At 46.1% G+C, this 25,217-nt stretch overlaps 1 protein-coding gene across 2 annotated transcripts; it reads right to left on the bottom strand.

The window, feature by feature from the left end:
- Window positions 1–9,280: 9,280 nt before the first annotated feature.
- Window positions 9,281–18,473, bottom strand: LOC105100917 (UL16-binding protein 1). Of its 2 annotated transcripts, none has more exons than XM_010994000.3 (5): window positions 18,342–18,473; window positions 13,738–14,001; window positions 13,222–13,497; window positions 12,458–12,593; window positions 9,281–11,224 (listed from the first exon to the last, which is right to left on the bottom strand). In XM_010994000.3, the coding sequence occupies exons 1-4, from the start codon at window positions 18,415–18,417 to the stop codon at window positions 12,475–12,477; spliced, it is 735 nt and encodes a 244-aa protein (XP_010992302.2). In that variant the 5' UTR covers window positions 18,418–18,473; the 3' UTR covers window positions 9,281–11,224; window positions 12,458–12,474. The 2 variants fall into 2 exon arrangements, with proteins under 2 accessions (XP_010992302.2, XP_010992303.2); XM_010994001.3 differs by having other exon boundaries at window positions 9,281–11,128.
- Between the last annotated feature and the right edge of the window lie 6,744 nt (window positions 18,474–25,217).

Genomic DNA, 25,217 nt, shown 5'->3' with positions numbered 1-25,217 from the left:
TTAGTACTTCTGGGTTACCTTGGTGGGTTTCTCCACTCCAAGGCTCTGACTGGACATCCCTTAGGAAATGTATTTTAGGAGAAAGAAATGATAGTCCTGTTCAGGCCACTGTTGATATTACTAGGTGGGATTCCCTCACCTGCCCAATTAGCACCTGCTCTGACCCAGGCCATCAATATGAATCTTCTTCTAAAGCTACTAAAGCTCAATCAGAGCAGCAAGAAAAGTTTCAGCCAAAGAGTATCACCTCCCACAATTAGGGGATAGACTCACATGGTTAACACCAGGCTATGGTCATTTAAGTTTAAAGTCTCCCTTATGTTGGGAAAAACTAAACTATACTAAGGATAACCGCCTAACAACACTAGGAAATTTTCTGGGTGCCTTATGAACAATCCTGTGTAACATCTTCCTTACACATACGGATCGGTACAGAAAAGACCAAGTCAGATGACCTGGGGACACACTGGGCCGCACCTAATGGAACTTCTTGGCTTACACTCTTGCTTATGACCTTACTAATACTGCTAACTATATTATTTGTATTTTGTCTGTTTTACAGGATTATTGTTTCTTTTATTCCAAATGTGTGACTGAGCCTCCAGTAGAAATAACGGTGACTTGAAGTAGGAGCCCAGTTACATACTTCTGTATCAGCCCAATGATGGTGATAGCTTAACTCCAGATATGGGAAGAAGCAACAAGAGGGAATTTTCTTTCCTGGACCATAACAGACTAGTAAGACAGTGGTCCAGAGACTTGTTGCTACTGTTAGTAAGGCCTAGTCCCATAATAGCACACTGAGCGGCCTATCAATGAAATCCTCACCTAACCTGAGAATAAGCATTCCTCTAGCTCCATAGGACGAAATGGCCATGAAATGCTTCCCAAACTATGGTCGAATTTATGACCATAAGTGGGGCAACTGCCAACTGAAAATTGGCCCTGGCCATCTGCCTCTACAGACTGGATCCCATTGGCACTTGCCATCTACCCCTGCTTGGATTACATTACGGGCCTCCGCAGCCGCTGACCTCCAACACTCCCTGAAAGGAGTTCAGGGTGGAGATCGGGACTGAGGCTCTCTGAGCTCTGGGAAAGCTGGCTACACAGGCCTTCAGATAGTTAGACATCTTCCAGAAAAGGTTTAATAAGCCCCAATTCTTGCATCTCCTCGTATCTAGAAAAGCACTAAAATCTTTAACGGTGACATCTGCCCCTCGTGACCAGCAGCAGCCTCTGCCTAAACGTGTGCCGGACTGCACGTCCCCCCTCCACTGAAGTCATATATAATACTGAGCTCTCCCCCTGCATCTGGGGAACAGTTTCTCAGAGCTTTCTGGGATGCTGTATCCCCGGCTATACTCCTCATTTTGCCCCAAATAAAATTTAGCCCACAACGCTCACATTGTGTGATTTTCACTCAACAGTTTAAAACACTATTCTTTGCCCAGGAATTGTCTTAGAACCTTCTTGAAAATCAACTGACAATAGATGTTTGGAGTTGCTCATAGATGTGCAGGGGAGGAAACATGTTTCCTCAGCCCTCCTGAGGTTCCTGCCTGGGTCTGGAAATTAACCTGCCCAACATTTAATGCGAGAAAGTATGCAAATTTATTTAATGTAAGTTTTATGTGACATGGAAAATTTCATGAGGAAATAAAAGCTCAAAGAAACAAACCTGAGTATTTTTGTGCCATGTTTAATGAAGAGTGGACAGTTGTCTAGAAATATGATGGCTAAAGAATATGGGTAAGTGCAGTGAATTTTGGGAAATTTAGCAAGGCCTGTTTATTTGGATTCTTCTCAGAGTCCCTTTGAAACAAGGGTGCTCCCTTCCTCTGGGTCTAAGGGAGGGCGCTTCTCCCAGGAGGGTTTTCAGATCTGTTTCAGGGGAGAAGGTGGAGAAATTTGAGAGCAAGCTTCCTGTTTTTGCTGTTTTCTCAAAATCCTTCTGCTTAAAATACTCACTATGTCAAGGTGCCGTATTTCAGGGTGGCATGTTCTCAACCCCATCAGACCCTCAGTTCTCTTCCTCTCTGGGCCCTCGTGTCAGGTGGAATTGGAGTGGCTACTGACATTTTTTGGATCCAGGAAGGAAGAATGAACATAGGAATCTAGTTAAGATGAATCAGTTGGGAATACATTTAATTTAGTTTAATGAAATACATTCCTCTGGTTCACAGTCCCTTTCTGGTGGGCTTTGAAAGTTCATGCTCATTAAGCTTATCTTGAATGTGCACACAAGGTGCTCTGGATCAGAGACAAATTGTCTTTATTCAAAAGCAAATAATGACTATGTGGCTCCCATATTCCAAGTCTTACCTCTAGGGGAGCAAAGTGACAAGACAGGTCAAATGTCCCATGCGTGCAAATGTGGAAGTTGTATCCTAGGTGAAGAACAAGGAAACATGTTTATAAAAAGGAAGGAGGCAGCTGACCCCTATGCACTCAGAAGGGTCTCTTCGGAGGCCTAGAGGGCCAGAGACTTCACTCCACTCTCTCCACTTACACTCCACTGGTGTGTAAGCACAATCTCTCCAGGGGCCAGGCACCCCCACAATCCCCAACCAGCCTTTTCAGATTTAGAGATGGTCGAAGGACTGGGCTTCTTACCTGTTGAAGTGGAAATAACTTCAAGAGCAGGCCCTCCAGCTGTCCTGATTCTTTGGGGCTTTGCCAAACTAGGGTCAAAATTCAGGCTGTATCCTTTGGCCTTCTGGGAACGGAGAAATTAACTAGACCAAGGGCTACATTTCTAAATTCTCATAGTATTTGATGAGTAAATTGCTTTTAGGGGAAATTAAACCAAGCATTTTCTAGTTTTATATTGGTATACATGACTCAGGAGGCTGAAATTTCTGTAGGAGTGCTGAGAAAACTGGGGTGGTTTTATTTTCCAAGTGCACATAGAATTAACTAACCACTAGACTTTCAAAGCAGGACCAGCCCGCTGGGGTAACCCTCTGGATGTCACACACAGAGGTACACAGCCACAGCATGCGTTGCCATGCTAACATATCCTATGCTCCTGCCTGGAAATATGTGGGTAATGAAAGAGGAACACGGTTTGAAAAGCGTGGAGCTGAAGCTAGTCCATGGGAAATTATTTTAATCATCAAATGATTCTGTTTGCACCACTGCCCCCAGCCTGAAGGCATGCGCATTTGTTTTCTACTGCTGTGTCACAAAGCACCACCAACTCATCAGTTTACCAAGGCCCAGTCATTAGCTCACAAAGTCTTGCATACGTGGCTGGGGTGTCTCCTCAGGGTCTTACAAGGCTGCAGTCCAGGCACCAAGTGACTTTATAAAAAAGCAGTTGATTAGGACAGACTTCCCAGTTCAGGCACTCCAAGAAGCCAAATTTCTGGTTTTCGTCATAGATCCTTGTGACTGTCTTCTGTGGACAAGCCGAGTTAGAGAAGCTCCCGATCAGATCAGCCACCACCAGGAATACTCCCAGCTAATCCAACAGGAACAAGCAAATGACTCACAGGCCCTTTTCTGTCCATGTTGAGACCAGTAAGGCTGCAGCTAAAAACGGGGAGGCAAGGCACCGCAGGAGCCCAACGTGGGTTTTGGTGACTCACTGGCAGTCCAATTGCCAGCTTTCTCATGTGTTCCAGAAAGAGCAGAGCGCAAGGTCCATGTGCTTAGGGAAACCAGATCCAGATGCTGAGCTGATGTTCACTTGGGAAGTCTTTGCAGCTTGATTTCTTCATCTGTGAAGTGGGACCACGGGAAAGACTGACTCATCAGGGGAGAGGAGACTAGAAGTTGACACCACACTCGGACAAACATTGTCACCTACTCCTTTACCTCCCATCTGTTCTTCTATGGGCCCATTCATCTTTCCTAAAAATTTACTCCCCTACGCCTACATTCCTCCCCGTTCCCCTTTCCCTCTTAAGGCAGTATTTTTGTGTGTGTGCGTGTGTGTGCATGGTGTAAACTGCTTTTCATTTATTAAACTTTTTAAAAAATTGAGCTATAGTCGATGTACAATATACACAAAATTATATGTATGATATTATATAATATTTCAGGTGTATAGCAGTGCTTCACAATTTTAGTGCTCTACTCCACTTATAGCTACCATAAATGAGTGGCTGTATCCCCTGTGCTGTACAATTAACATTGTATTTAAGTCTGAATTCTAAGCTACCTCGGGAGTTACTCACTTTTCCTGGCTATTTCCCATGTGTACACGAGGTATACATATTAATAAACTTCTGATTCTTTTTCTCTCGTTAACTTGTCTTTTATTACAGCCAAGAACTCAGAAGGGTAGAGGGAAAATTATTTTTTGTCTCCTACAATACTAATATATTTTTAAAATCTGTTCTCTCTCAAGCTGAGGGCTTTGTCTGGCTTTTGCTTGTTGGCCTTGAAAATGGCCCCTGAGGTCTTCAATGGCAGGGTGCTTACTTGACCGCAGGTCCCAGGCTGAGCTCTGAAGTCCATGGCTGTGTTTGTGCCAAGACCCCTCTCCCTACATCTGTTCCCAGCCAATGACTGAGCCAGACAGGGTGACTAAGGCAGGCCCCTTCCTGGGGGACACAGACTCATCTGATGGGTGACTTTTACTCAAGAACTCCTCCAGGGCCTTGTGAAACTTTCCCTAGACTACAGGGCCATGCAGAGTGCCACCATCCAGCCGTCTGTCCCTCTCTCCTTCACTTGGGGTTAGAACTGCAGCCGTCCCATTGCTTCTCCAGTCTCCCCAGGCTTCTTCTCCTTTTCTCACAGGGGTTTCCCTTGATGAAATCCTTGCACTTTAAATCACTGACATCTGTTTCTCAGACGATGTAGACAGCCACATGGATTTATCGGCTGAATTCTATTTCTTTGTATTTCATGTTCTGATAACAACTAACATTCAGCTGTTCCTGTAATACATCAAAAATAAGTTTCATTACTTGGGCATTTGAGACCTTAAGTTCTCTGTAAATTCAGCACATTCAATTTTTTTGTTGAGAAAGTTTAAGCAATTGGGGCAATGCTGTAAAATAAAATGTTTTGTCCAGCCATAGCTCTCTAAAAATAGAAGTTGCACCAAAATGTTATTCATCTGTCAAATCTTGAAAAAATTTCAAATCTTTAGGGTAATTTTTAATGGTTTGTTTCAGTTGGCAAGTAATCCAGAGAAAGGTATAAATTACCACATCTGATCTGAAAGGTTTAGGGAGATAAAAGTATCAATAAGCCAAAGTGAAAGCTACTTTCCTAGACGTGTTTTTGAGTGAATTTCTTATTCCACACAGAAGATGGTCCTGAACTTCATGCATCTCCCGGGAGCCACGAAGTCCCTGAAGTGGATGCTTTCTGTCTGGAGGTGGTTGGAGAGCTCTGCATAGTCCTTTGCCCCACAGGCCCACGGGCTCTCATGTGTACCAGGTCCCACTTTAAGGTCCAGCCCAACATTATTGGACATTATTGCGGGGAGCTGCCTCAAAGACTGAGGGTCGAGCACTCAGGAGTTAACAACCCTGTTTGCAAGACATAGCCCTGGGAAACTTGCTCTGCAAAGATTCCCTGTCCCGACACCCCACCTTAAAGATTGTAGATTAACAGGTGTTTGTCCTGGAAGAGGATCTGGACTTTCTTCCTTGCCCAAGGAAAACAAGATAAGGAAAGCTTGACATCTTAACTTTATGACTACAATAAATACGTCCAAAACAGCACTGTAAAAGATCTTGAGGCACACTATGTAATCTTCCTTGGTATGCAATGTTTTTTCTTCTCAAGCATTATAAAAAGAATCAGTGAATAAACCACGGCGGCGGTGTCAGGTCTCTGCCTCGGCAGGCTGCAAGACCCGTCCCTCTCGATCCCATTCTTTGTGTGTGTGTCTCTTCTTTTTTCCTAGTTGTGGCGACCGCGTCTTCAGACCTGTTCGTTTTGCCGGCAGGCTCCGGCACATTATGTGCCTTTTGATGTAATATAATAGGATATTTACAAGAAAGAGTTTTGCCCCCTCCCCTGCTAAAAAATGAGCCTAAATCTAATCAATCCTCTGGATTTAATTGGTTTACGAGAAATATTGTCAGCAAAATAATATAGACAGGTACCAGGATGCAATCAGCCAAGTCCAAAATATGACAGTTCTATAGGACAATCTTATTTCTTGAATACATTAATTACAAGTTGAAAATCAAAATATATAAATTAAGCAGGGCTGTCCAGGTTTGGACCGAGTCATGACAGTGAAGTGGAAGCAAAGGAAGTGAGCACCTGAGAGAGAAACTGGTGAGGGCTAGGTGGGGAGAAAAGGATATTTTAGGTCCTCAGTCTCCCTGACACCACAAGGAAACCTCTGAAGGGCTGGGCTGGAGAGGGAGCAGCCTCCATTCTGGATCCCAGCATCCTCAGTCACTGAGTCCTCTGCCCTATGTCCCCTCCGACTCTCTGATGTTCAGGAAGAATGGCAAATTCTACAGACCACTGAGTGTGTGCCCTGTTGCCAAATGCATTCGTTTGGCCAATCTTCTGGGGGAACAGCTACTGTGAGCAGAGCATGTGGCCAGGTACAGGGCAAGTTACAACAGTACCAGATCAGGTGTGTCCTTCAAGGCTCACAGTCTGTCTGGACACACAGGACGTTCAGCAGAAGGTGAACAGGCAAAACAACCTGGGAAGTGTGGTAAAGGAGTACCAGGCTCAGGGCAGTCAGAGGCCTCCTGGGGAAGAAGGTGGGACTTAGCAACAAGAGTGAAGAGGAGGAAGATTGGAGGGAGGGGTTCTAAACTGAGGCCCTGCTTTCCAGAATATCCTGTGAGGAGGGAGCTCCACCCTGGGGGTGATAAGAAGCAAGATTAGAGAGTAGACTTGGTTCTCCAAACACTGGGTGGGGACAGCTACCCCGGGCACCTCCCTGTTAACCCACAAGCCTCACTAAACACACATGGAAGAAAGACAGAGACATCCATACACATCTGAACAACAATAACAACAACAAAAAAACAGGCAAAGCTCTAAGCACCTGGTTCAGAAGATTTAGAAAAGGATGAAAAGGACACATGTCCTTCCTTCACCAAGACAGAACCCCCAGCTCCAGGACAGATGGGACACAGCACTGCCGAGCTATGACAAATTCAAGGAGAGAGAGGAAACTGCAACTTCAAAACAGCATCCCAGGGAAGGGTTATAGCTCAGTGGTAGAGTGTGTGCTTAGCATGCATGAGGTCCCGGGTTCAATTCCCAGTACCTCCAAATAAAAAAAAATTAAAGCTAACTACAACCCCCACCCCAAACAAGAAGAAAAAGAAAGAAAAAAGCCCCCACAGCAGTGATTGCAAGCCAAAGCAGTTGCAGGAGCATCACCATGATGGGGGGTGGGGTGGGGAGGAAGCAGGTGGGAGGCCAGGGCTGAAGCCACTGCCCTCTCCTGATGTTCCAGGTCCTGTGCTTATTTTGGGTGGGAGGGTGGGACCCCAGCAGCAGCAGAAGCGAGAAGAGGGAATTCTGGGCTTGGGACTCCTCCCAGTCATACAATTTCTCACAGTCTGTACTCAGCGCTTAAGAAAATGATCTCCCAAGGCAACTGATCTCCTTCACATCTGATTTCATCCATCTAATTAATTGGAAGAACCACTGTATGAGTTTATCGCCTTGTGTATAATCTTGGGAGAACTGAGGAAACAGCCGCTGAAATCAGCTTCTGTGCTCCATGGTTCAGATGAGGAGCCCCAACTGACACAGAGATCCTGGGCCACATTAAGATGGTCAGCGAGGGCAGTCGTGGTCTTCCTGCCTGCCCAGTTCCCAGCCAGGCCAGAGCTCCCAGTAAATATTTATTGAATGAATGCATGTTCACTAGCTGTCCCTTTTCTGGTATTAATAAAATGGTTATCAGTCCAGGGTCATCAATAGATGCTAAAATTATGGGCTGAATGTTTTGGGGGAACAGGATATTTTCATAGAGACTGAATTTCAACCAACATTTTTATCTGTGCGATGCCATAGAAATAACTCACCTTTCACGGTCATCATCACGATCGTGACCATCATTTGCTAGTCTTTGTATCTTGCTGACATTCTGGAGACTTTGGCTTAGGAATAACTCTCTCGACCTCCTTCTATCCTGGCTGTCGACAGCTTTTTCCTCTAAACACAAGCTGCTGTGAGGTTTCCCACCGTCAGCATTTTGGCAAATGTGACCAAGACATCCTTCATCTTCCCTCAGCTGGATGAACCTTGAGATAGTCTCTTTCCTGACCTCCCTTTTCTTGGAACACTTTATTTCAAAACCTTGTAAATAATTTTTTTCTCAACAGTCTTACAACTTTGGACTGTCTTTCTCAAAGTCCTGGGAGCCATCTCTTTGAAATGCAAGTGTCATGTGCCCCCATCTCCCAGTCTCTATAGGAAGCCAGGAACCCATATTAGTCAGCAGGAGCTGCCATAAAAAAGACCACAGACCGAATGGAGCCTGAAGATGTGACTGAATTGTTGCAATCCCGTGATCAAACTTTACTGGTGAGGAGTTGTTTCTTATGGACAGGCAAAGAGAGTGGTTTCTTTTTCTTTCTTTTTTTTTTTTTTATGGAAAGTTTATTATCTTGTAACTGTCATAGTCATGGATCTTACACAGAACTTTTTTTTTAGTTAAAAAAAATTGTTTTTAATTTAAGTACCTTCAGTTACAATGTGTCCATTTCTGGCATACAGTACAATGTCCCAACACTTATATATATATACATATATTCATTTAAAGAGAGTGGTTTCTTGAGATGGAATTCCAACCTGGTGAAGGTGCTGGGAAGATTGCTGAAATGACAACAAATGATTTAGAATATGACATAAACTTAGTTGAAAAAGCAGCCGCAGGGTTTGAGAGGACTGACTCCAACTTTGAAAGAAGTTCTACTACGGGTAAAAAGCTACCAAAGAGCATTGCCTGCTACCAAGAAATCGTTTGTGAAAGAGGCATCAATTGATGCAGCAAACTTCATTGTTGGTTTATTTTAAGCAATTGCTACAACCACACCAACCTACACAACTACCACCTGATTAGTCAGCAGCCATGAACTTCGAGGCAAGACCCTCTACCAGCAAAAAGATTATGACTTGCTGAAGGCACAGATGATAGCATTTTTTAGCAATAAATTATTTTAAATTAAGGGATATACAGTTTATTTACAGATAACACTACTGTACACTGAACAGAATACAGAGTAGTGTCAACATAAATTTACAAGCACAGCGAAACCAAAACATTCATGTGACTCCCTTTGTTGGGATTTTATTGTCATGGTCTGGAACCCAGCCTGCACTATTTCTTTCTTTTTTTTTTTTTTTTAACATTTTTTATTGATTTGTAATCATTTTACAATGTTGTGTCAAATTCCAGTGTTCAGCACAATTTTTCAGTCATACATGGACATATACACACTCATTGTCACATTTTTTTCCCTGTTAGTTACCATAATGTTCTGTGTAAATTTCCCTGTGCTATACAGTATAATCTTGTTTATCTATTCTACAATTTTGAAATCCCAGTCTATCCCTTCCCACCTTCCGCCCCCCTGGCAACCACAAGCTGTATTCTCTGTCTATGAGTCTATTTCTGTCCTTTATTTACGCTTTGTTTTTGTTTGTTTTTTAGATTCCACATATGAGCGATCTCATATGGTATTTTTCTTTCTCTTTCTGGCTTACTTCGCTTAGAATGACATTCTCCATGAGCATCCATGTTGCTGCAAATGGCGTTATGTTGTCGGTTTTTATGGCTGAGTAGTATTCCATTGTATAAATATACCACCTCTTCTTTATCCAGTCACCTGTTGATGGACATTTAGGCTGTTTCCATGTTTTGGCTATTGTAAATAGTGCTGCTATGAATATTGGGGTGCAGGTGTCATCCTGAAGTAGGGTTCCTTCTGGATACAAGCCCAGGAGTGGGATTCCTGGGTCATACGGTAAGTCTATTCCTAGTCTTTTGAGGAAGCGCCACACCGTTTTCCATAGTGGCTGCACCAAACTGCATTCCCACCAGCAGTGTAGGAGGGTTCCCCTTTCCCCACAGCCTCTCCAGCATTTGTCATTTGTGGATTTTTGAATGACGGCCATTCTGACTGGTGTGAGGTGATACCTCATTGTAGTTTTGATTTGCATTTCTCTGATAATTAGTGATACTGAGCATTTTTTCATGTGCTTTTTGATCATTTGTATGTCTTCCTTGGAGAATTGCTTGTTTAGATCTTCTGCCCATTTTTGGATTGGGTTGTTTATTTTTTTCTTATTGAGTCGTATGAGCTACTTGTATATTCTGGAGATCAAGCCTTTGTCGGTTTCATTTGCAAAAATTTTCTCCCATTCCGTAGGTTGTCTTCTTGTTTTACTTCTGGTTTCCTTTGCTGTGCAGAAGCTTGTAAGTTTCATTAGGTCCCATTTGTTTATTCTTGCTTTTATTTCTTCTAGGAGAAAATTTTTGAGATGTATGTCAGATAATGTTTTGCCTATGTTTTCCTTTAGGAGGTTTATTGTATCTTGTCTTATGTTTAAGTCTTTGATCCCTTTTGAGTTTATTTTTGTGTATGGTGTAAGGGAATGTTCTAGCTTCATTGTTTTAAATGCTGCTGCCCAGTTTTCCCAACACCATTTGCTGAAGAAACTGTCTTTATTCCATTGTATATTCTTGCCTCCTTTGTCGAAGATTAGTTGACCAAAAGATAAAACAGAAATCTGAAGGAATTACATCTAGTGTAATAAATTAATAGATACAATCATAAATAAGATTGAATTCTTCTTAAATACCCTCACATTGTTTCCCCAGACACAGAAAGAATTCCTGAGGTTCTGTAATAAGCAGCACATGTTATTTTTCTGGCAGCATCATCATTTGCAAGAACAAGGTCACGAGATGCAGAGAAGAGTCTGGTTTTCCACAAACTAGAAGAAGATGGAAAAGGTCCTGTTTGTTGCGATTCCTTGTTCAAACATTTGAATGTTTCAGTGCAGGAATTCCATCAGTAGCACCAAGAGAACGTGGCAAAATGTTTTAGAAAAAATGTTCTGAGTAGAACAGTCACCAAATTGAAAAAGGACATGAGATGGTACATCTACTGTGTCATCGGGATCGGCTGGTAGCCCTGGGATTTGCAGGGTGTGAATCTGTGGTGGTCTAAAATGAACGGCAGAAGATCAAAGGTGGCCAAGCAAAAGGCAGAGTCTCTGAGGCAGACCACCCTGTCAGGGGCTTTGTGGTAGCACCATAAGCCTTCAGAAGGGAAACAGGTATTGGTCCACGTGGCTGAGGAAATCCTGTCAGTTTCCTGGGGCTACCCTTCCCCAGTCTCTCCCCACCTCCAGCCCCACCCTCACTGAGGGGCATGTGATTTCTCCACCCTCCCACCCCATGCTGGGTCCAGCAGCTTGTCCTAACCTCTTCTCTCCTTTACTGCATCACAGAATCAGCTTCAGGCCCTGATATCTGGGCTTGGGCTCAGGACTGAAGCCAGTAATGAGTCAGTCTGCCCTCTTTCCTTGGGTCCTGATCCTCCCCTGATGGAGGGCCTAAAGGACCTGGTGGCAGTTCTGATGGAGAGGGGCCTTCCACCCTGAGAGCTTCAGGGAGGGCTGCAGGCAAGCCTGAGTCTCTTCCCTTCTCTCCCAGCCTCTTAGCTAGCAGGACGCATCTCTGTCAGTATGATGGTCCCTGCCCTGGCCCCATCTACTCCTGGTCCAGCCCAGCTGGGAGCATCCACTGCAGCTCAGTCCCACCCGTCTCCTGAGTCACGTCTGCCCACAGCAGGGGCTGCTCCAGGGCTCAGGCTGGAGTCTGCAGGAGGCTGGTGCCAGCTGCACGCAATATGCGGAGTCAGAATTCCTGTTGCTCCACAGAGAACTGGCCTCCTCCTAATTCCATCCTGCACGGTCTGTATGGCCGGCCTTCTGCCTTGTCTGCTGTGACCTAAGCCACTTTCCATGGGAACCAGCACCAAACTCCGGCCTTTGGCATTGGATCTGCAAAGCCTTCCCATCCCTTCCTCTTGGGATAAGACCCAGGCCCCTCTCCTCTTAGCCTCCTGGATGTGTCCCCTTCCCCTTGACACGTCACATGGCACCACCACACCGCTCTGACCCAAGTGTGAGTCCTGCCTGTGCCCTGTGTGCCTGCTGGCCCCACACCACCTCCCACGGGGCCCTGCCACACAGGTGCCTGTGCCGCTCAGGCTGACTTTGCTAAACCACTTGAGCATCAACAGGCTCTGAGCCTTGGTGAGGGCCCATCCCCTTTCCACTGCCACCCGATACTTAGGAGCTACTAGCGCTCAGGGCTGAATTGGTCCAAGTTATGGCTATTGAGAGGTATGAGGTCTTTTCCACCTGGTTTCATTTCCAGGATGAAAAGGGTCAGTGAGGGGGCAGGGGTTGGGCTGGGATTCACCTCTTCCCATCCCCACACTAGGCCCTCTGCCCCTTCCTTCCCCCTGAATTCTGCCCTCAGTACCTGTTAGTGAAAAGGACTCAGCATAGGATGCCATAGGTGAAGACCCCATAGGTGAAGACCACGAAGAGGAGGCAGGCCGTGGGCATGACGGCTATGGCCCTGGACCGGGTTGTGTGGGTGGCCGTGGTTGGTGATGCTGCAGAGGAAAGGAAGAGTGAAAGCCCTTGTTCAGACCCCAAAACTGAGGAGATGCCTCCTCAGCACCCCTGGCCCAGGTGCCTCTCCTATGCAGACAGTTCTAACCCACCACATGGCAGCCCTAGTGCCGGGTCCTGACGTAGAAAGAGGGAGAGGGAAGAGCCGTGTCTCCACCAGGATCAGACAGCTAATGGGGCCAACGAGGGGTATAGTATTACCACCCACTCCTGCTATGAAAGAAGAGGAGGTGACACGTGACAGTGTGATCAGAGAAGTCCCCTCAGGAGCTGACATCTGAGGTCGTATTGGTGGATTTGCAGAAATAGAGCAGGTGAGATTTTAAAAAAATTCTGGAGACAGGGAAAAATAAGAAGTAAATCTCTATAATCAGAATGATGCCATCATGTGTGGGGTCAGCAAGAATCCACGGTGAATGGTCCAGAGCCTGTGCTGTGAGGAAGAGAGTCAGGAGGTGAGAAGAGAAAGGAAGGATGCTGGAACATCCCTGTGTTCTCCCATGAACAATTCAAGGCAGATGAATCACTTTCTCAAAGACACTCACACACACACAGAGGGGCAGGTCAATGTCATGTTGATAGGACCATCACGTCCTCCCCCACCCTTACCTGTTGTTTTCAGTATCTCTTTCCAGTGCTCCAAGAAACGATCAAGCCAGGCCCTGCAATCGCCCATGGAGGTCTTCCTGAAGAACTTGGTCACATCCCTGTTGTGCTCCCACTTCTCTTTCATCCTTCTGCCTTCAGGATGAACCAATGTCAAGGTTTCATTTTCCGGATCAAAGGTGAGAGACATCTGGCCATGGAAGCCAAAGTACCAGGATGCACCCCTGTCTCCATTAGCTTTCTTGTGACATGTCATCATACCCTGCAGGGTAAGAAGATCTGCCCCCCACCATGGGAAAGAGGTAAGCCTCCAGTTTTGACATATTCTTTGCCCCCACCTGGTGTCTGCCTCCCTTGGGCCCATCTAATCTGGTGCTGCTCTCTCCTTTAAGGCCTGTTCTTTCTGCTGCCTACTGGGGAAGGAGCAAAATCCAATTTTATTTTATTTTTTACCCGAATACAATGAAGGAACCTAACCCCACAATCTGCTCCCTTGTGCACCCAGACTTTCTGACTTACCCCTGAGAGTGTGTTCCTCCGGCACAATGTCAGGCAATTGCTCTTTGAGCACGTTCCCAGCATCTCTGAGTGTTTCCATCTGTCCTTCCCAATCTTTTGTGCCTTTTACTTTCTCTCCCAGGAGACTCATGGATTGGATCTTAGCAGCGCCACAGTCATAGGAGAGAAAATACTCTTTGTCCACCTGGCATTGAACCACACACCATGGCTGTCCCGGTCTGGGATTAGGACTGATGGTGAAGTTATAGGAAAGAGAGTGAGGAGCTGTGAAGGAAAAATGCCAGTGAGGGTTGAGGTTGGCAGGAAAGCACCCATGCACCCTCCCCCTTCTTGGTGACAGCAAAAAAAACTGGGGCTGGGCTGGCAGAGCAAGGACTGCCCCTGCCTGGCCCTCCCCCCACCAGTTACAGGCCAGTGCCCCCTCTTCTTTGGGGAGAAGGAGGCGGCTCCCGCCTGGCAAGAAATCACACATGCTGGATATATCCCCTTGTCTACCAGGTCGGTACCCAGCATCAGCCGACACATAACCTTTCCAGAGACGTGCCGGGTGGCTGTGGGAGGAAAAGCTTAGAAGCCAGAGGATCGTCGGAATCCAGCTCAGCGTCCTGTGGGGACATGGAGAGCCTGAAGGGGCTGCTTCTGAGGAATCTGATCAGACTGAGGATGGATGAGCAGAGAACCCAGAGTTGGAGAAGGGAGAGTGTACAGTTACAGGTCATGGGACTAAGCAAGGCCTGGGGAGATGCTGCTCATCTCGAGTAGGATGAGCCTTGGAAGCTTAGAAAAAGGCACGGCCCACATTGCATGACACAGAACATCCAGAACTTCCGAGGTAGGTATGAGAGGAGGGGATTAAAAGGCCCAGAGAAGTGAATCCGCCAGGGCGGACATCATAGGAAAGTGCAGAAAAGTGTCCAAGCCACCACCCTCCACGGGAAAGGCTGAAGGACCCTATCAAGTCTGCGAGGAAAGCACGGCTGAGAAGCCTCTCAAACAGCTCAAGGGTGACTTTTGCTGAAGGTCAGGGAATGGCGGTAGGAGATGGTGTTCCCAGTGGGCTTCCAGCGGTAGCAGAGATGGAAAATGCTGACATAGCAGAAGCCAGGTGGAGGTGCTCCAGGTCAGGAGCCAAGCAGGTGCAGTGCTCCCAGTGATTAGAAAGGCCAGAAGGTCAGCTGGGGCCTGACTGCAGACAGCTACGGTGATGGCTGATAGAGCAGGCTGGTCCCAGGGGCAACAGATGGGCAGCCAGTCTGGATGAAAACTGCTTGACTGAAACAAGTAAAAGAGAGACAAAACATAAGGATGTGTGATCAGGAGGCTGAATGCAGCCATTCCAACCAAGCATCCAGATCCTTGGCCCAGTTTCCAGAACTGAGCTGGTTCTCACACCCAGAATCCATTACTAGAGAGAGACAGGCCAGGTTCCAAGGAGGAGGGCCCTTTGATCACCACAGAGAGTGCATAAGTCCTTCTGGCCTTCCCCATGTTTGGGAGCCACATGCCAATGACTTGGGTAGGCATACACTCGGAAGCAGAAGCTACCCACAGATTCATTTTGGACCCAGTGTGTGACTGATGCCCTGCCCAGGGACCTGAAGCATCATTATGCCCTCCTGTTATTGAGGTGATGTATGAAGGGCCAGGTACTGACTAGACATCTGTCTCCAGTCCCGCTTACAGTGTTGCCACAGGGTCCACAGATCTACACAGCAGTCATTTCACAAGCCCTGGAGTTGTAACATGAACAGAAAATCTTTGTAGTTAGTATATTACTGTGGGTGAGGACTACTATAGTAGTGATTTCCAAATTCAGGCTTCTCACACTGCCTCGCCACCCCTCAAGTTGCACATGGAAAACAATATCATTGTCTGGAGGAAATGACAGAAGTGAGTACCAGCCTATAACCTCTGTAAGGATGCAGGGCCTACCCTATCTCCATTTAATTGCCAGTGTGGCCCGTAGGTTTTCTGTAATGGAACGTAGTAAATATTTCAGGCATTGCAGACCATGGGTCTCTGTTGCAGCTACCGTTGTAGCACACAAGCAGTCACAGACACTACGTGAATAGTGTGCGACTGGACCTGCTTCCTGGGCAGAGGACCCAGTAGAACGCATGCTATTAGAGGTACCTGTGGTCGGAAAGGTGCTATGCGCAGTACATGGCATTTCTACTTGGAGGCTCACAACACAGATCCCTAGTGTTCTGAAGCAAGGCCATGCCGTTTGCATGGGGAAACCCACACCATCTAAAAGTATCTCCTGGTATGGTCCTTGGGCCTGGTGGAGATGAAACCTCTGGCCATGGAATGTCAGAGTTGCCCATCATGAATTGGGCTCATCAACCCACTAATCAGAGAGGCCAGTTGTCATAAGATAGAAGTGATTATCTGCTTTGGCATGAGCAGGGACACAGGGATCAAACACGCTGCTCCACTGGGTGGTCGAGACCCAACACCAGGAATGTCACAGGACCACTCACGCTATCCTCACACCTATGGCTTCACGAGTGTTCCTATGGTACCTTGGACCAAGGAGCCACTCTATAGCAAAGGAGGGGTAGAATTAGCCCATATCTGCAGGACCCACGCTCCTATCACATTCACGGCACCCAGAAGCCACAGTCGGGACAGGGCAAGGTCCTGGTTATAAAAGACACAGGTAAGGCACCCCTTGGATGATTCCCTCGGGGCTGGGGCACCCAATACTGGGGTCGCAAAACCAGGGCAGTGGGCAAATCTGATTCCCCGTTGGTTTGCATATTGTTTTTGGCTGCTTTTGTCCTACAAAGGTGGAGGCCCCTGGTGCACAGAGACAGATACCACATGGCCTGTAAAGACAAACATGTTTATTCTCTGCCTTCTTTAGAAAAAGTTTGCCAACTCCTGTCTTAATCAATAACCATTACAGGATGCTGACTCCCCAGTCCTTAGACAATATGAATCTGGGACCAAAGGGTAGAAGAGGGAGCACCCGTCTTCACCCTCACTGCCTGGGTCAGACGCTGGGAACCTGTGCTTCCCATCCCTCCTCCTTCAGGAACCGTGGGCCGGGTTCCCAGGCTTTTGCTTGGATGTGTCCTCAGGTAAGGGGTAAGGTGCCAGCTGGTAGAAGGTGTGATTAGAATCCCTTCACAGATTGGAAGGTGTTGGAGGCACTGGGCTCCTTGGGACGGTGGAGAGATGGTTAATGAATAGTGTTATAACCAAGCAGGACCCTGTGGGGCCTTCTCAGGACAGACACCCAGCCCACCATATCCCCTGCCTGTCCAGTGTTTGTAGAAAAGCTTTAAAGGCCTCTACCAGGCCTCCTGTGAGTCTCAAAAGTCTGGTTCAAGAGTTAATGATGGGGAGGAGGGTATAGCTCAGTGGCTGAGCAGGTGCTTGGCATGCACAAGGTCTTGTGTTCAATCCTCAGTCTCTCCATTTTAAATAAATAAATAATTTAAAACCCCTAACTATACCCCCCCCCCAATTAAAGATTAATATATGTAAAGATGGAGAAACTAAGAATACTTGTTGGGCTGGGAAAGTGATAACAATTTAGATTATCGACTAGCCACATAGCAGTGTCACTGAATTCCGAGTTTCTGAAAGATATAAAGATCTGATCCACATTCCCAAATTACATGTCCCGGAAGCCAACCCCCACCGGATAAAACTGCTGAATGCAAGCTCATAGACCCCTGGACTGGTTGAAAACATAAGATGGCGTGATGCTTGAAACTTCACCTTGATGCCAACCAACCGGAGAGCTGTGTACAAGCTGAGGGCGCACACTTTAGCCCCGTCCCTGGCACTGCCTTTAAAATCATCTCCTCATCTGGCAACTTGGAGACAGTCTTAGGACATTAGTTCACCATCTTCCCAAGGTACAGGCCTCCTTAATAAACCAACTTTTCCTTTTCTGCCACCACTCGTGGACCTTTCCAGCGGTGAGCAGAACTTAAATCATGTAGTAGCTTCAAACAGTTACAGTATGAGCTTCCTGGGAGGAACTAATTGACTCACAAGTGGTTAAGAATTGCGTCTCTGTTAAAAAAAAAAAATTTAGCGTCTCTTTGGGGATGCGTCTGAAATTTACCCCTGGGATGACTCAAGGACAGAGAGCAGCAGGGACCAGAAGGGTCTGTGCGAGCAGATCAGGGGTGGCTGCTTTTGCCGGTGTTCTGGGTCGCGTCCCTGGGGGAACGCCTCCTGTTTGCCCCGCCCAGCTCCCGGGCTGGGGTTTCGCGAGGGGCGGGCTGGGGGCTGGGGACTGAGGGCTGCAGGGCTGCATGGCTGCGCAGACTTTCCTGCCGCGCGCTCTCTTCCTCTTCTCCTCGCTCCACCTCACACTCCCGGCTTTACTTCTTCTCCCAAACCGCCCCTTTTCTGGCTCGGAGGGCGGCAACTGGTCCCCGGGAAGCCACGGAGGAACCTCTTTGCTCCTCGGAGAAGAAGATTGGACGGCACCCATCCAGCAAGAAGTTTCGGTAACTCCCGCAGAAACCCACCCCGGCAAACTTCCTCCCCCGTAGCGAGACATCTCCTGCCCCCCGACCCCCCCGAATCCCTTCACCTTCTGCAGATGCCCCCCGCCTCGCCCGACCTCACAAACTTACCGCTGTACACCATGTAAACTGAGAGTAGTAGACGCAGGAAGCGAAAACTGGTCTTGGAGCCACTGGTCCGCACCATCGCTAGCCTCTGGAGAGACGCAACTGTGCCGGGAGCGGTGAATCTCCGTTTAATAGCTTAAGATCGCCCGGCGTCCCAGGCACCGCCCACCCACGCTCGTCAACGTCCTGTGTCACGTCCTATGTAAGGGGTGAGCGCTCCCTCGCTTGCCCTTGTCAGTTTCTTGATTGGGAAGTTTGGTCCTAGTGCCGCTCAGCCTTTCTCCACCCTGTTCTTCTGGCCCCTTTTCGTTCCCCGTCTCCACTCCCGATTTCACAGTCATTCCTTCTTTTCTTTAAAGACTCAGTATTTTCTTTCCTGAGAACTCTCCTGGCTTAATGAAAGGGACTGAAGACAGCCGTTACCGGTAGGTGTCACCAACGATATGTTTTCAAGCATCTTCTATGCTAGTGGAGCCCAAGACCTTTTGTGAACCAAGTTAACTGCTCGCTAGAAAAAGCTAGGTGGACTGAGACCAGAATTTCTAGTTCCAAGTGAAGGCAAAAATGCAAGCAGGGTATTTTCCTACATAATTACAATGCAATCACCAAAATAGTTTTCACACTCAGACACTACTACCATTTAAACCTCAGACACAATTCAATTTTTACCGGTATTGTCCTTCATAGCTAAAGAGTCAGATGGATTCAGGTGTTTTCAGTCTCTTCCTCCTGCTGAAGACAGACGTTTCCTTTGCCCCTTTTGTTGCTCTCTATTTACTGATAATGTGGAGAGGTTTGGATTTGGGTGGCCACTTTTATTGTATGTCATTCCGAAGTCCTCATTCACACATTTGAAAGACAATATTTTTTCATCCAGCCTTTTGCTTGTTTGATTTTTTCATTACTTTTTATTGAAAACTGCACTGAATGCTAAATTTCCACCTTCAAATAAACAAATACAGTAACGGTAACTCACACTAAAACAAAACATATTTCTGATAGCCATTATTTTTCTGTTCAGGACAATTTTAAAGGTTCTTTTGTCACAAAAATAGGAATGTACCTATACAAAAGGTCAAAATAGGCCATCTCTTAAACAAAAAGGCGATGATTCTCAAAAGACTATGAATATAACATGTAACTAGTTGATACAAATCTAATAGGATTTGTTAAAATCAGTCACATCTAATAACACATCTATAGTGTTCTTGCATAAAATATCACGTGAAGAAAAGACTTTATCAATAATGCCTAAAAAAGTGAGTTTGTTCGTAGACAATCTGACAAGTTATCATAAAAAGTGTTTCCTGAGACAAGGAAATGCAACATTATTCTTGAATCCTTTCAGTTCAAGACGTTCCACTCAATAAAATAGACAAGGATCTGAAACTGAGAAAATATATTTGAGTACAACCAGCTTGTGAAACTTAATACTTTTTTTTTTTTTTTTTGCATCATCAGAGAGTATAACTGAACTCACAGCCAACTTGCCCGCTCGGTGTGCAGTTCAGATGGGAGCGACTTCTCTGCACAGGAGACTGTACTGTCTTCAGAAGTCTTGTGCTCGTGGTTGTCTCACACGGCGGTCTTCTCCCCATTCTGTAGTCATTTACTCTTCGTATCAGCAAAAGAGGTAACCAGCCCCCGTGGACCAAAGGGACTAGAGTCACAGGATGGGGATTTCCTCTTATTTTTTATTTTGATGTTTAGAACTCTTGATGCAACATTCTAGAGCAAGGTGTTCAGGACCTGCTGTGCCCAAGGGACAGATAAAGGAAAAAGATTTATTTATTCTTTGTGATTTGATGCCACGGCAGAAGAGGAGGTGACTCATGAAGATAATGGTAAGAAGTGTCTCTCAGGACTTGACATTTGAGATGGTACTGAAGGCTTTCCGTAAACAGAACAAGTGAAATGCAAAAAAAAAAAAAAAAAATTCTGGAAGAAGGAACAGTAAGAAGTAAACATCTGGAATCAGAATGATGCAGGGGTGTGATCCCTCTCATAGCTCCATTTTATAACACCCTGGTCCAAAGAACCTCTGTAATGTCTAGAGGCTAAATATTTCAGGTTATGCAGAACCTAGGCCTCTCTGCAACTACTCAGTTCAGCTGTTGCATCAGGAAAGGGGTCATGGACAGGACATGAATGAATGAGTGTGGGGGGACCTGCCACTAGGACCCTACAACTCAACAGATCCTATGACACAGAGGTATATGAGGGGGGAAGTGATGCTCTGTGCAGTTTATGGCATCCTCACTGGAGAATCACAACACAGAACGCGTAGGGTCAGAAGCAAGGCCATGCCACTTGCAGGAGGGAAAGCCACACATTTTAAAGTGTCTCCTGGTATAGTCCTGGGACCTGGTAGAGATGAGGCCTCTGGCCATAGGGTATCAAGTGACCATACAACCTAGAGCTGCCCAGAGTGGGCTCCTTGGCCCACTGCTTATTAGGCCAGACAGACCCAGTGGTTGTAAGACAGAAATGATTCCTCCCAGTTGTCATGAGCAGGGCCACAGGGAACAAGCAAGCTGCACCAGCAGGTGGCCTAAACCCCACATCAGAAATGCTGCACTACAGCTCACCCTCTGCTCTTACCTCCGGCTTTATGAGCTGTCCCTGTGGCACCTTGGACCAGGAGCCCCTCTACGGCACACGTGCGTGCCTATCACATTCACTCCACCCAGAAGCCACGGCCAGGACAGAGCTCTTCAAAGCCAGGCTGAGGAACTCCTGGGCAGATTCACTAAGAGTGTGGCACCCATATCTGGGGCAAGTATATACCCTAAATCTGGGGGGTCAGCAAACTAGGACACTGGCACATCTGCTGCCCTCCTCCCCACCCCAGCCTCGCCATTTGTTTGCATGTTGCCTTTGACTGCTTCTGCACTACTTGGTACAGAGACAGACACCAAACAGCCTGCAAAGGCGAAGCTATTCATTATCCTCCGTTTACAGGAACAGCTTGCAGACTCCTGCCTAAATCAGTGACCTTTGTGATGCTTGTGTCCCTAGCAGGTCTGGGACCGAAAGGTAGAAGGGGGAGCGCGCGTCCTCACCCTCACTGCCTGTGTCAGACTCTGGGAAGCTGTGCTTCCCATCCCTTCTCCTTCAGCAACTGCCGGCCGGGTTCCTAGGCTTTGGCTGGAATGTGTCCTCAGGCAAGGGGATAGGATGCCGGTTGGTGGAGGGTGTGATTACAGGAGACCCTGGGCTTCTTGGGCCCGGAAGAGATGTGTTATAAACGGTGCGAGGTGAGGTGGAGAACGAAGAGCCTTTGCCTGTACCTGCGGTTTACCGCTATTTCGGTCTTGGAAGTCGCTGGCAAAGAGCAGTGTTGTGGGGACGCGGGTAGGGGGTGTGGAGAGAGGTGTTTTCCGGGGTATGTCTGGGTATTGCCCAGCCCGTCTCCAGGAGCTCGGACTTCTCAATGTGCTGGTGGGGGCTGGGGGGCTGCAGCAGCATTTCCTGCCCCGCCCTCTCCCCTCTTCTCCCCGCTCCACCTGCTACCCTCCAGGCATTACTTTCTTGCCAGTGTTCTCTTTTCCGGCCTTGACCTAGCGGGGAGGGCGGCCACCAGCCCCAGAGAATTTACCGAGGAGGTAGAGCCCAAGGAGGGGAATGAGGAGGGGGTGGGGAAACCACCCAGCAGGAAGGATCTCCAACCCCCGCGGGCTGCGGGGTGCACCCCCTTCCCCATCCTGGGTCTGAATGCGTCACCAGTCCTGAAACTGCAGGAAACTGGATTCCATTGAGCTAGGAAGTGGATTTCCTTCAGGCCCTCTGTTCGAGAGCCAAGCTGGCCAGAAAGCGAAATGGTGACAGTGCACTTCGCTTTCAGCCTTGTGAGAACCAGATCAGAGAAAGGAACAGGGCCCACCCAGGTCTTTTCCCTACGGATAGTTAAGTGTGTGTTGATTTAAGCAGATAGGTTTGTGATGATATGTTATGGAGAAAATAGAGAGCTAATGCCTGCATCCTCCTGATTAAATGAAAATCTGTCTGGATATAAAGTTCTAGCCCCAAAGCTCTTTTCCTTCAGTCTTTGACGATAATACTCCTTGGTTCTCCAGGGCTGCTGTTAATATTGCAGCGGATCTGTTTCCTTCTTATTTCTGCGTGTCTCAGGGTTCATTTGAAGGAGGGAGCTGGAAGATTGTGCTCTTTGCCATCTCTCTCAAGTAAATTTTGTACCATGCTGGGCTGCCAGCTAGCCTCATGGAGGTGAGGGGAGGGTTTTAAAAACTTTTACAACTAATAGAGCAGCAACTGCGCTCATATGTGGGACAAGTTCATTGTTCTTCTTTTGTTCAGCTAGTGCTAGTCAGCTGTTATTCTCTTTCCATATTTTATGTGAATCAAATTTATCCGGATATAATTACAGACAATACTCCTCTTCTTTTTGAATAGAAGTAGCTTAAAGTCCTTTATCTTTTAGCATGTATTAGAACCATGTAGGCATTTGGCAACATTACAAGGCATGTTTCTAAACTATGGAAGTAAAAACAAGGCAAATGAAATTCCTTCAGTCATGAAACATCTTAACCAACCTTGCAGTACCAAGCAGTACTATTTTCAAGTTTGCAGAAATGAAAAAACTAATCATTTTTTCCTTAGTGAACACTTGATTTCAGACAAAGTGAATGGCAGACCTAGATGACAACTCTCACTATCATTTTTATAGTTTATAAATTTCATACGGTCAGCCATATATTAGATTTACTACAAGTATGATAGATAGTTTAATGAAATATCCAATCCCTTTAGTCGTTGGAAACACACTGATTCTAGACTTAAAAAAATAAATAGCCACAGCCATTGGTGACAACATGGATGGACCTAGAGGGTATTATGCCAAGTGAAATAAGTCAGACAGAGAAAAGCAAATACTGTATGATTTCACTTACATGTGGAATCTAAAAAACAAAACAAACGAACGAACATCACAGAAACACTCAACAGACACAAAGAACAAACAGGTGGTTACCAGAGGGGATGGAGGGATGATAGAAATAGGCGAAGGAGATTAAGAGGTACACAGTCCCAGTTACAAAATAAGCGAATCAAGGGCGTGAAAAGTACAGTATGGGGGATATTGTCAGTAGTAATGTAACATCTTTGTATGGTGACAAACTGACTGACATGGTTGTGATCATTTTGAAACATATAGAAATGTTAAATCACTATGTTGTGCACCAGGAACTAACATAGTATTGTAGGTCAGTTATGCTTTTAAAAACAAACAGACAAATAACAAACTCTGAAAAAGAGATCAGAAAAAAAGAAAAAAGAGATCAGTGTGGGAGCCCATGATTGGGTTAACAAATTGTAACAGACCCCAGCTGCTGGTCTCCTTAAAGAAGAACAAACTTGCTTAGTAACTGTCTTCCAAGCAGGCGCCTGTGCATTTGCATTCCGGTCTCCTTGCCATAAAAGCGGAGACAATGCCTTGCTTGCATAGTTGAGGTTTTAGGTAGCACTCTGCTAATTGCAAAGCAACGACCCAAGCCCTCGGCTATAAACGCTGGGCTGGGCGTGCCTGCTGGTAGATAGTCTTCTATCCCCAAAACAAGAAACTGGCTGGTCTGGTGGTCTGCTTTGACGTATCTATAAGAATGTACCTTGTTCCCCTCTCCCCACAACTTCCCTAAAGATAAACAAAGACTTTGTACTCATTGTGGCTTCTACAATCTCCATCCCACTCTGTCTTTCCCTAAATTCTGGCATTCCATCACACAACTGTTAGTGATTTCTCCTTTGATTGTACACAATAAATGTGGGAGAATTTGAGAGGCTCGTGGAGTTGTCTCCCGACTCCCTCTCGCTCTCTTGACTTTTTCCACAGAGTCTCGAGTAATTCATTCCGTCTCAGTGGGACTTCTGCCGGCCAGAACCCACAGATCAGATTTGTGGTTACCAGAGGCGGGGTGGGGGTGGGAGGGTAGGAGGGGTAGGAATTGGGGGTGAGTTGGGGTGAGGGGGAGGGGGGATTGGATAATGGTAGCCAAAAGGTACAAACTTTCAGTTATAAGATAAATAAGTACTAGGGGTGTAATAAACAACATGATAAGTATAATTAGCACTGCTGTATGTTCTATATTAAAGTTGTTAAGAGGGAAAAATCCAAAAAGTTCTCATCACAAGGGAAAAATATATTTTTTCTTTTGTATGTGTTTGAGATGATGAATCTTCACTAAACTTCCTGTGGTAATTATTTTACAGTGTACGTAAGTCAAAGCATTATGCTGTATACCTTTTAAAGTCATACACTGCTGTATGTCAATTGTATCTCAGTAAAACTGGGAGGAAAAATAAAGAGGTTAACTTGCTAAAAAATACTTAAATAAAAATTTAAAAAACAGCCACATTGTAGAAAACAGCACCCTTTAAACACTGAACTCAACTGAATTAGTCAGATATTACTAGGTAGTTTTAACACTGTTACAGAATCTTAATGAATAATTTAAAATAGTTTAAAATACATTTTTAGAATATATTTGGACAGTGTGAATTACAGTAACATTTTGCCTTTAAGGAAAAATCATTAATTTCGGATTTAACAGACAGAGTTGCACTACAGGAAAATATGACGTCAGGAGAATTGTACTTTTAAGAGCAAAAATGAGCAATGAAAATGAATATTACCAGAGTTACCGCATGGGATGCAATTTCTCCCATACAGGCATCTTTCTGCCCCCCAAAATTGTGAGCTCTAGCTGGCAGACTCCACGTGACATAGCAACAGCAGAGTGAGAAAAACCACAAAGCTTTTCTGATAGAAATCAAGTGATTTCCCATTTCCTTTTGTGAAACGTTTTGACTCAAGTCCCTCCTCCTCCCGATGAACTAACAAACAAGGGCTAATAGCAGCAAACG

The sequence above is a fragment of the Camelus dromedarius genome, chromosome 6 (assembly GCF_036321535.1).
Source record: "Camelus dromedarius isolate mCamDro1 chromosome 6, mCamDro1.pat, whole genome shotgun sequence".
Taxonomy (NCBI): Eukaryota; Metazoa; Chordata; class Mammalia; order Artiodactyla; family Camelidae; genus Camelus; species Camelus dromedarius.
Note: the sequence above shows the minus strand (reverse complement) of the source record. Positions and strands in the feature narration are given on the sequence as shown.